Source organism: Equus caballus, chromosome 24, assembly GCF_041296265.1.
Source record: "Equus caballus isolate H_3958 breed thoroughbred chromosome 24, TB-T2T, whole genome shotgun sequence".
In the NCBI taxonomy this organism is placed as follows: Eukaryota; Metazoa; Chordata; class Mammalia; order Perissodactyla; family Equidae; genus Equus; species Equus caballus.
The window spans coordinates 38,468,682-38,481,297 of record NC_091707.1 but is presented as its reverse complement, the minus strand read 5'-3'; the positions used below and the strand labels follow the sequence as shown (position 1 = coordinate 38,481,297).

The 12,616-nt window shown below is 36.5% G+C and overlaps 1 protein-coding gene across 12 annotated transcripts in view; it reads left to right on the top strand.

The window, feature by feature from the left end:
- The window catches only part of CEP128 (centrosomal protein 128), a 381,907-nt gene that overhangs the window by 114,384 nt on the left and 254,907 nt on the right, over positions 1-12,616 (top strand). For all 12 annotated transcript variants that reach the window (XR_011431914.1, XR_011431913.1, XR_011431912.1 and 9 more), the window contains one exon: positions 7,435-7,785. Coding sequence is in view for 9 of the 12 variants with exons in the window: in XM_070249369.1 (XP_070105470.1) it covers positions 7,435-7,785 (351 nt within the window). In the remaining 3 variants the exon portion in view is untranslated. The remainder of the gene's footprint in view (positions 1-7,434; positions 7,786-12,616) is intronic.

Genomic DNA, 12,616 nt, shown 5'->3' with positions numbered 1-12,616 from the left:
TGTGTGCATTGACTGTCAAGTAAGAGTAGAGGAGAAATTGTATTATATTGTGTTTTAGTTATATCTGTGAACAAATAATTATTGTTGCCACCTACACGCTAGTCTACTTTTTATCCCTTAACCCTTCATGGAAGATGTTTTAAATGTAGGCTTAGCAGTTCTTCTTCATGAATGTGAGAAATAGGAAGAGGTAGGTGGAAAGATTTTGTATGCTAGACAGAACTGATTTCTTTATTCTGTAACTTTGCTCCATTATTCTCCTACTTTGTCCAATTTTTCCACTTTTGTAATTTCAAGTTGATAAATATCCTTTTGTAATCAACATATATAAAATTATGTGATTTTGGAATCAGTGGAAATTCAAATATATTTTATATATTCAATATATATATATTCAATATATTTTATATATTTTATATATATTTATTTATTTTATATATATTTATATATATTATAATATATATATTATAATATATATATATATATATAATATATTTATATATTATATATTTTCAATTGAATGATAATCAGTTCTCTACCCTAGATGTGTGATCAGTGAAAGCTAGAATTTATGGTGGATCCAGTCCCCACCATTTTTTAAATAGAAATCTGTTTCATTGTCTATTTTCATTTTAATGCCTATTCATATAAATAGGCTGTCTGTAGTTTTTTCAGAATTTGAATACAACCACTGGAGCAATTAAAAAGGGAGCCAATGGCAAGGTCAATCAATTTTAAAGGGAGAGTATTCTTTTCTACAATCTTCTAATGCGTTGTTTTATAGGTATTATTTATAGTTAATTGTTTTTTAATTAAGAACTCATTTAGGGCCTTTTTCTCTTCTTTTTTTTCTGTCTGTTCTTTGGCCATTTTACTACTGGGAGGAAAAGAGTTCACATAGTAGGCCTGAGACAGCTTCTCTTAGGAGGACCTGCTTGCAAGGTAGCCCTTGTCTGACATCTGGGAAATTGAATGATAATCAGTTCTCTACCCTGGTAGAAAACTTTCCATAAATGGTAAGGGTAGCTCACTGTGCCTACACCTCTTGTACGAACAATGTGGTTTGTGCTGAACATCTGCTTTCCCTCTACTAGTCTGGAATTTTGGTACATGCTAGGCAGACAGTGCCTGAGTGACTAGCCCCTGATTAAAATTTTGGGCACTGAGTCTCTAATGAGCTTCCGTGGTAGATGACACTTGACAAGTCTTGTCAGAATTCCCCATGGGAAGAATCGAGCATGTCCTGTGTGACGCCACTGGGAGAGGACTCTTGGAAGCTTGCGCCCGGCTTCCCCTGCACTTCACCCCATCTCCTTTCCCCTTGCTGATTTTGCCTGGTTTCTTTTCACTAATAAATCTTAGCATAAGTCCGACAATATGCTGAGTCCTGTGACTCCTTCTAGCTGTCATCAAACCTGAGACCCTCAAGGCAACTACCCATTAACAATTTTCCCCCCTGAAGAAGGAAAGAGAAAAGAAAAGAATGGAATTCAAATATACAAAGTTTTAGATAAAGTTGGAGCTTTTATAAACCTTTTGGTAATTGTACTGTGAAGGGGATCAGACAGAACATGCCACCTCAAAATATGCCACTTTGTATATTGATTATTTTGAGCTGAAAGCACTTGAGAAACAGTAGATGCAGAAAGGACTCTCTGACTGCTGTTTCTATGTAAAGGCAAGTCATAGTATTTCCCACGAGGAAGGTGCCCTCCTTGTACCAGGAAGAGAAGAGCATTCTTATCATTGGAGACTGGGAGTTGATGCCACAATGGATCTGTACAAACAAAGCTAATATAAACCTTATTTTCCAGTAGTTTCCTCCATATATTTCTTAGGGACTTTCCCACAATTTACCACCCCTACAAGCTTATTAAATCTCTTTTCCCTTGTCTTGTCATTTTTCCATAAATTCTTTGTTAAAAAGACATGTAAGCTCTTGGTCCTAACCACTTCTTTGGGTCTGTATGTTTCCTACAGAGGCTCCTGTGTGTACATAAAAACATTAAATAAAATTTGTATGCGTTTCTCTTGTTAATCTGTCTTATGTTGGTTTAATTCTTAGGCCCAGCCGCACCTAAAGGGTTCTTTTTAGGAACTTAAAAGTTTTTCCTCCTCTACAACTGGAAGGAATTCTTGGTAAAAGGATGTTTCTGCATTTTTAGATTGTTCCTATCTTTGACAGTGCTTGTATAGTGAGAAATAAATAATGGGCTTAATTAAGTGATATGAAATTTAACCACCCTGCTTTAGTGGCTGAGATAATTTCGCACAATTTAAATATAAAAAGTTTTTCAGGGTAGAAGATGCCTCCAGGAATGTATGATAGTAATAATAGAATTGAAAATTGTCATAATGGAATAAATAAGGAAATTACTTTTCATTTAGCATGTCATGTAATATATAGGAAGAGACTAATATTTACTATATGTGCCTACCCTGAAAGCATTTATCCATGGATTAATGATGTGTTTGTATATTTGTGTGCTCTCTGTACATGTGTGTGTGTGTGTATGTATGAGTGTGTATGTGTATAGGAGGAATTGTTGTGAGAGTTCTGTAGCATAATCTTTTGATTGATGGGGAAGAAACGTTTATTACAGTTAGATTATTCTGATTGGTTATTTGAAGAAGGGGGATTAAAGGAAATGTCAAAACAATGGCTGAATAGGATCTTCTGAGGAATGAATATAGGAAGGAATTCTATGACAAGTTTTATGTGAAGCATAATGCAAACAGACTGGCAGGAACAAAGCAATAACAATAGTTTCCACACTAAGGGCAGTTAGAGGCAATGTTCATCCAGTTCAAATTCAAGCCTACTTTCCCATCAGTAGTGAGAACCACAATTATTTATTGTAAGAACCACACCCTTTTCTATTCATTTACACTTACATACCCAATCAATGCCATGATGTTTTCAAATATTCTTGTAAGTGAATTATTGTGTATTATGAAAGCCTGCAATTTTTAAGTGTGAGAACAAAGGAATTTACGTTCTTCAGCTCTAGGTTTGTATATATTAATGCTATGCCTATTGTTGTTGCTCTGTAATTACGGAAGAATAAATAATGCTGAACTTGTTTTGCTTCTGGGTTCAAAAGAGCTGCTGGAGAAATCTGAAGAGTTTTGTATACTCTTGGGTCCATGATAAATTTGAGACTATCTAACTGTAACCTTATTTCTTTTTGTCAGCTTTTAAACACTTATCTCTTGTTCATTTTCTCTTTTCCTACAGTGTTGTTTCAGGCTTTCTCACTAATTAAATACATAATTTCACCTCCATTTCTAATCTGCCTTAGCAGAGAGAGCCTTTACTGCCATTTTAGTGGGACTATCTTTTTGTTAGGAGTTGAGCATCAGATAGATTCTCTTTGACGTGCTAAAACTCAGATGCCTGTGGGATTACCAAGGCTAGAAAGTCATTATGCAATTAGATGTTTAAAGATCTGGAGTTTAGAAGATCAGTCTGGCTTCTCAATTAGGAATCGCTTATATCTCTGTCTACTTACATACTTACTTACCTACCAAAAATATTTTGTAGATAGGATCATGCTTTTTACCAGAACCTTGCACAGTTATCTCTAAGCTAAATGGTAGAAGAGCCCCAGGAAAGGAGATTATGAAAGAACCAGAAGAAAAAGGAGAACTAGTGAAAAATGATATAGTTGTGTCGCTTAATGACAGGGTTACGTTCTGAGAAATGTGTTGCTGGGTGATCTTGTCTTTGTGCGAACATCATAGGGGGTACTTACACAAACCTAGATGGTATAGCCTACTACACACCTAGGCTATATAGTACTAATCTTATGGGGCCACCCTTGTATATGAGTCAGTCTGCTGTTGACTAAAATGTTATGCAGCACTTGGCCGTGTTATGAGTCAGGGAAGAAAAGAGATGTAGGAAAGAGAAGACGTAATTGACAGTTTCACATGCTACAAGGAAACTAGGAAAGATTTTTAAAGAGTCTATTGTGTTTGGCTATAGGTGATCTTTTGGGATCTTGATGAGAGCTGTTTTAATTGTATGATAGGGAAGGAAACTAGATCCAGCGAATTGAGAAGTGAATTGGAAATAAGATTGTGGGGTATCAAGTGTAGACTGCTTTTTCCAGGAGCTTGGCTTAACAGGAAGAAGAGTACATGGTGCTGGTTAGAAGATCAGGTTGATTAATAGAGATTTTGTTGTTTCATTTTTTTTTTCCATCATTAATGTGATTTTTTTAAGATGGGAGAAGTAGAGAAGAATGATCCAGTAGGGGAAGAGAGGTCCAAGACATGGAAGAGAGGGCATGATTGAGATAGTGAAACCCTTGATAGATGTCGAAGGAAATAGTAAAGATAGGCTAATTTGTCTAAGAAAGAAGGATCCCTTTTCCTCAGAGGCTGGGGAAGAGGAGAAACTGGCTATTGGTAAGTTTAAGGATGATACATTTAGGGAATTTTGGGGGTGTCCTGCCTAATAGCTTCAATTTTATTTCTCAAAGAGGAGCCATGTTACATACTAGGAGTGAGTGAAAAGATGATAGGTTCAGAGACAGGACGTTTTGGAATGGCCAGTGTGTTGACTGGGTAGAGGCATGCAGCAGAATTTCTGGGCACTGAGTAGCTGGCTGTCAGTGTGCCATCACATTAATTGATATACTTGTGTGATTTTCCTTAGAGGGCTCAATACCTGATGTAGGAAATAGGAAATTTTTTAGTTCCCCCAGAGCTGGTGGTTTTGCTGTTCAAGTTCAGACGATGAAGAGTTTTAAAAAGGAGTTTGAGATGTGAACAAGAGTGTGGCTAAAGTGAAAATTAAGGAAGTTACGTTAAAGAGCCTGGATTTAAAGCTAGCAAAAGGAATATCAAAGGAGGGGTCATCTTCTTGACAATGAAGAGCAGATGTATCAGAAGAAAGAGAGTGAGGGGACTGGGCAGATTGGTAGATAAAACCAGAGACCTAGGGGTGAAGAGTGGGAGGAGAGGGCGGAGAGAGACAGGGGAGGAGGGTTGGGACATTCCTTTTGCTTCAAAAGTGGTAGTTCCAAAAAACCTACTAAGATAGGACTATGGGAGTGGGTGACTGAAGAGGCATGGAGTTGGGGTCAACTGAGAATCTGGAAGCTTAGCAGAGTTGAAAACATGGGCTCTGGAGTCAGACTATCTGGGTCTGAATCCTATGCCCTCACTTATTAGTTATGCGGTTTTGGGCAAGTTCCAAGCCTTGGTTTCCTATCATTAAAGTCGAGATAGTAATCGTGCCTTACTTTAGTTTTGTGGTGGATTGAATGAGATAATTCGTATAAAGCATTTGCACAATCCTTTGCACAACTCAAGTGCTCAGTAAACTTCAGTATCATTGTAATTTTTATTATTATTATTATTGTCGACTCTTTTTCATTTAGATCTCAGCTTGTACATTACCTCCTAAGAGAGACCCTCCCCAGACACACTGTAGAATACAGACCCCTTCACTGTTGCAATTTAGCTGTTAGTGTGAATATCTCCCCAGTTAGATTATTAGCTTCTTGGTGTTGAAGCCAGGTCTTATTAACCTTTCTGTAAACTGTGTGCCTAGCACATACAAAGTGCAACCACTCTCCCAAGTGTATGTTGGGAAAAAAAAAATGATACCTCTCTGTTGATGTAGAAATCACTTGAATACTGCTTGTTAATAAAGTCGATTTCTGGCCAAGTGGTAAAGCTTTTAGATAAGGGCAAAAGGGTAAACCACCATCACTAGGCTTTTCTGATCTCATTTTAGAATTTTCCACACAAACAAGTGCACAGTTCTCAATTTACTGTTTTGTTTGGGTGGATAAAGGAGTGACTCATCCCTTCCAGGCTGCATTGAGTTTAGCAAACTGAACAAACGCAAACCTGTTGCTCAGAAAGTGATGCTTGTTTTCGAGGTATTATTTTTATTTTTTTGCCATAGTGTCAAACCATGACTTTAATCATGAAAGAAATTATATTTAACTTTATTTGAGAGCCACAGTTCAGGGATCATGGAATCTGGAACTGAACATTCTGCTGTTAGAGCAGAAGAAGTTGGTAAATGTTTCCAGTCTCCAGTTGTAGGTGCGTTGGTACAATGTAGACGACATTTATTCTTTGTCCAGCTCATAGCATCATCTTAGCCTCCTGAACCTAATGTTATTTCAACACATGGCCTTTTCATGTTACCTTTGTTACCTCAGATATTTAGACACTAAGGCTCAGGAGGGGCATCTTACGGGGCACACCGTAAGCAGTTATTTCTGAATTTGTCACTCCCTTCCAAAGCTTTACAAGAGTGGCTTAATGTTAATGGTTATATCATACTTTTATTTGTATAAAATGTTATATAAAAGCAATGTCCTCTCATTTTTGAAGTTAAAATAGATCTTTACACATTCTTCTCGAATTAAAAATATGTATGAGTCATGATGATTTAGTGTAAGTTTCAAATGTATTATTGACCAACTCTGTTTTAGGGAAGCTAGATTTTAAGAGTTCAGGTTCTTTTCTTGATTAGATAAGTGTTCCAAGTAAATTTAAGTTTATTTAAGAATCTATCCTACAGTGATTCATGTAAGCTTGAGATAAATTCATCAACTTATAACATTATGTTGATTTAGCTGGAAATAACCTATCTATAAACACTTTATTGAGCTTTTTAAGTGAATTTTCAGATAGAGTGTTATTTATATTGATGTTTCTATCATCGGTGCTCACTTTTTGGTTATGGATTTTTGTTTTATTATATCAATATTTTATGTGCTCACAGAAACTGAAATATTACTTATGATGGCTGTGATAATCTGACAAATTTTATTTTATTTTAATTTTTTTGCTGAGGAAGATTAGCCCTGAGCTAACATCTGTTGCCAGTCTTGCTCTTGTTTTTGTTGTTGGCTTGAGGAAGAGTAGCTCTGAGCTAACATCTGTGCCATTTTTCCTCCACTTTATATATGGGTCACTGCTATAGCATGGCTGATGAGTGGTGTAAGTTGGCGCCTGGGATCCGAACCCGTGAACTGGGGCCGCAGAAGTGGAGCACGCCGAACTTAATCACTACGCCATGGGACCGGCCCCCTGACAAATTTTAAAACATTAATATTTCTTCAGTTGGATGAAATACTAGGTTCTTACTAAAGTAATGCACATTGTTTTTCTCATCAACAGGGTGTTCTATTTTAGTGACAGTCAGTTGGAAAATGCATATTTTCCCTTTTTAGATAATGAAGTAGTCTAAGAAAGAGCAAATATTTCTATAAAAAATTATTCCCAACTAATGTGATTGTTAAATACATGGAATAGGACTTATATTTTCTAGATTGATTGCTAATGAAATTTAATACAGATGATTCTCATTTCAGTGACATTAGAGATTCTTGTTTGATGATATGTTATGCATCCAATTTTGACAAGAATACGTTCCTAATATTTCACATGCTTTATTCCTAGAATTTAACACGTGAATTGGAGAACAAGGAGAAACAGCAACTACAGATGTTGGATCAGCTTAAGGAGATCCAGAATCACTTTGAGACGTGTGAGGCCAAGCATAAGCATGCTGACCTCCAGATCTCAGAGCTGACTCACCACGCTGAGGATGCAACCAAACAGGCCGAGCAGTACCTCATTGAGTTCCAGCAGTCAGAGGCCCTGAGACAGGAAGCAGAGAAGAGGAGAGAAGAGCTGAAGCTGAAAGCTCAGGAGTCCATTAGGCAGTGGAAGCTTAAGCATAAGAAGTTAGAGCGAGCAATGGAGAAACAATCGGAAACTCTTGGTCAACTGACAGACAAGAATAATCAGGTATAAAAGCCAAGTTCCTAAGGAATGACCAACCATTCATTCATCTGTCCTTTGGACAAACACTTGAGTGCATATGATCTATTAAGATGCCCTTGATAGAAAAGTGTTTATATCTTGGCTATTTCAAGATAAAAAGTAATTTACTTTTTAAAAAAAATCTTTTTAAAGCCTTTTTTAATAGTTTAACCTTCTGTAGCTTTTCAGAATTGGCCCTTAAAATAGATCTGCTCCCCTCCCCCAGTTAGCTTTTAGTTCCCTAAATTGAAATTATTCTTTAATATTCAAATGGAAGAAAATCACACACTCTTCTGTACCATTACATGACTTCCCCCAATGCATGTATTTTAAAATCTCATTTATTTGTATATTTTAACTTAAGTGTTGGTTAGAAAGAAGCATTTAAAAATGTAGTAGTTACTACTGGACCATTTTCTGGCAGCAGTTATAATGGGTTTAGTTAAATGAGTGACATTGATAATCTCACTGACGAGCAGTATTGTCAGATCACAGGCCTCTATAAGACTCTGCTTTTGTGCCCTTTTGATAACAACGAAAAGCATTTCACTGATCTATGTATGCATTTCACATCGTCTTTTCTCTTGTATAATCAGTTACTTTAAATGGATTTTATGCTCCTGTGTTGATTCTCAACTATATCTTTGGGTTGAATTAAGCCCAGATGTTTATAAGATAATAAGCAGGAAAGTCATGATTGATTTTTATCCATGTTTAGTCTTGGTTTATCATTTCTGCTTTGTCATTTGTCACTTGTCAAGAACTGAATATTCCAGAATAATCATTTGGATAAGTTCGAACAAAAGGAAACAAATGTAGGGCAATTATATTTATAAAATCAATTGTCAGCACTTAAAAGTGACAGATGCTTATTTCAGATGAGCCATCGTGGAAAAGATGCTTTGCCTTTTACATATGAATTTCTCGGACATAATAGAAGATGGAGGAAGTGATCACTTTGCGCTCACTGTGGAGTGCTTTTCAATTTAACCCATCTGACACATAACGGGTGACTGGTTGCCCTGAGGTAAAGCAGTTCGAAAGCTTTCAGACTTGAATCTGAACTGATTGGATCCCAGGAAATTGCTCCACCTTGATTATTCTGTTGTCAGCCTCTTCTTCTGGCAAGTGGTTCAGTGAGCCTGACTATAAGGGAGGTAGCTGGAGAGAAGAGTGGTTGGGGGGATTGATTGATTGAGAACCAACTGGGGATTTTACTTAATTAGAGGAAATTTAGAAGGATCCATGTCATCAGACAGTATCCTAATCCATGGTGTTGAGAATTTCTAGATTGAGCTTTTCAGAATATTAAAAATTATTAAACAATCATTTCCAAGAATACTCCTATGATAATTATTTTTATCACTTAGCATTGCTAATGATAAGCAAAGAAGTAGTTTTAAAGTGATTGCCACAGTTAGGGTGGTATCACAATTATCACAGCAGGCATTGTGATTTCCACTTTAAAAGCCTTAAAAATTAATGCAGCATGTCACAGTTAGAGCAATGGTTAATCAAGGAAGAAAGGGTAACAGATATTTCACTGCAAATTCAAGTGTCCAGTACATCTGTGATGTGGAAATGCGTTGTAAATACTTTTGGGAAAAATGCGTATTTTTTTATGTCTTACTGAATAACACCTCTAAGGAGTATTTAATTCTCAATAAAATCACAAAGCCACTTTAAAGCGTCAGTAATAGATCCTACTCCTTTTTGTTTTTTAGGAGTAATTATTTTCAATAAGTGACTCCAAGGGTATATTTGAAGTATATATTAAAAGTGATATTGATTTACAAAGAAAACACATGGTTTAAAGAATAAATTAATCGTTTAATAAGTAGCCTTCTTGAGCCATTTTTATCTTCTCAAAAGATACCTTTGCATTTTCAAAATAATTCTGTGCCTACTTCCATTTTCTTTTTCTAGCACAATTAATTTTCTTCTTTAAGATCTGTCACTTGAAAATACGTTAGAGGGCTAAAGGCATTTATTGTCTTAAAAATTGCTCTGATATATATTTTCCCTGCTTTTTACATTTTTGGAATCTTGATAAGATTATCAGGTATATATCATATTACAAAGGTACTTCATTACTGAAGGATACGGCATATGAAACAAATAGTATATCATTGCAGAAAAAACTAGAACGATGAGATTGTATACTTTCCTTAAAAGACAGTGGCAGGGATGTTTACATGATGTTCTTTTGGGATATGTAGATGAACATATATTAATAGGAAGACCTAAAATTCTGTGGTCACAAATAATCTAATCATAAATTGTGATATTTTTGTCTTTATTTTTCTTTTAAAGTGCTGTTTGAAGTCATTAGTGTTTTTTTTCCTGCTGAGGAAGATTCGCCCTGAGCTAATGTATGTTGCCCATCTTCCTCTTTTTATATGTGAGCTGCTGCCACAGCATGGCCAACTAATGAGTGGTGTAGGGAACTAAGCCCTGGCTTCTGAAGCTGGTCATGGCGAACTGAATCACTAGGGCACTGGGGCCGGCCTGAAGTCATTAGTTTTTATATGTGCTTTGAAAAAGATAAAGGGAAAACTTTGAACTTGGGTTCTGATCACAGTGTATGCTTTTCTGAATGTTTCCAAATTCATATTGTTTTTCACCATCGATAAATGGGAATGCTTCTTAGGTTGTTTTGTTTATGTTTTCTTGCTGAATTGGCAGAATAATTGCCTTGCCCATGTATTGAGCTTTTTGCTTGATAGAATTTGACTTTAAGAATCTTAAATTGCCATCTTTTCTTTCTGTATATTGCCCTTCATGCTAAGGGAAAAAAAGCTGTATGTAATACACACTGTCTTAAAATCTGAATTTTTTAATGGTTGAAAAGTAAGAAGGATCAGTGCTAAAGTGCATACTTTTTTAAAAGTGTAGATTATACTGATGTGGATTGTACTGGTATATTAATAGAAGGCAGCAATTTATCTGCATGTTCCCCCACATGCAGAAAAATAACCTTTTTTCTTCATTTTAAAATTTTCTTGTCTACATTTTAGTTAATTCAAAACAACTAGATATACTTTATGGTCAGGCCTTTGGGGAGTTGGTTCCTGTTCCTGTAACTGCCGTGGTTTTAGATAGGTCATTCTTTGGGCTTCATGCAGCCATTTTCAATCCTTCTTTCATAATCTTCCCTTATAGCTCTTCTTCTTGGGAAGCTGGATTTACTTGGTTAGAACATTCTCTTCCCATTGTTCCTGACTGTTTCTTATTTTTCCATTAGCCTCCATATTTCTCAAGGATTTTCACAGCTGACTTCTCAGCCTGTTTTGTTACATGTAATTCTTGCCGTCATCTTTGGTGAACTCAAAGTTCAAGTCAGCAACCCATTGAGCTCTGTATCCTTGTATTTTACTAATTTCCTATTTCACAGTGACCTTCAAATCCTCATCAAGTAATTTCTGTGGCTAAAATTTGTCATCGTCTCTAATTTCTCTGTGTTCAAATTCTTTAGTTCCAAAATTTTAGTCTGATCTTACACAGTTCTTTCATTCTCTTTTCCTTTTTTTAATCATTACCATCTGATTTTGATCTTTCCACATTCCTCTGGTTGACCAGTCATTTGCTGGAATCAGTTTTTTCCTCTCAAACTGGACTTCATGAAAAGCTCGTCTGATAACATACTCACCAGTATCTTCAATTTCTTCCTTCCACCTCACACATTTTACTGATCTTCAGTCTGGAATAAACCCAACTCACCACTTTTTCCCTTCCTGCTCCTGAGTAGTACCAGCAAACCTTACATAGAAATATCAGCTGGCTTCTATCATAGTCTTGGTTGCCTTCCCTCCTCCTCTGTTCCATTCAAAAATTAACGTAGGCCAATTCCTAGACACACAACCCTGTTCTGATCAATGAAAAATGAGCTATGAAATCTGTTGGGGAGTTTCTGGTAAACATTTCCTTTCTCCTAACAAGGATACACAAGGAGAGAGATTTTCTCCTTCTCTAGGTATTGTTGTATTTGGCCGTGGTACATGGAATGGCGGAATCTGTCTTGCTTTGGTCCTGAGATTGAAGCCTCACACAGAGGAGGGTAGTGCTGAGAGAGATGCAGACAGGTGGACCTAGAGCTTTGACATACTGTGTCTTGAATGATAATGTTACCTTTTGATTTAAGCCAACTTGTCAGCAGAAGAAATTCAAGCTGGTATAAAACATCAATTTTAAAAGTAAGGAGCTGTAAGTAAAAGGACCCAAAATGTAGGATTGACTAAGTGGAGAAGTGGGGTGGGGACAGGGAGGATCATACTTTTTCAAAGGGAACCTTGGCAAACCTTGCCGTGCTATTGGAAGTAGTTTGTTAAACCATCAGAAACCGTACCTTGGAGTGTTGATGCTTGTGCCACAGAATATGGTATTAAGTGACCAGTAGGAAAGCTTTAAGATGTTGGAGTATGTTGTGTACTTATCACAGTCTTCAGAAGGGTCCTACAAGAGAGACAACTATGGATTGAGGCCCATCTATCTAAATGCAGAGCAAGAGTTTTTGGGGTGGGAAGACTGAAAATCTGCAATCTGTAATCCAAATTTACTGAGTCTGATAAGCTGGAGTATTTTAGCATTGGAAAAGCCAAATTATCTGTCCATGCTGAAGCTAATCCAAGCAAGATAGGGAGGTAGGAAACTTAGCAGAAATAAAATTGAGGTAAACAAGCCTGATTTCTCAGGCCCCTTCTAGTACTTCTACTTAAGCATTCCTGGCAAGACAAAGGGGACCCAAATCCATTGTTTTGAATTCCCTCAAGATAAAGGCTATTCAACTGAGGGCCCCTGGGAATGTCAGGATATTTAG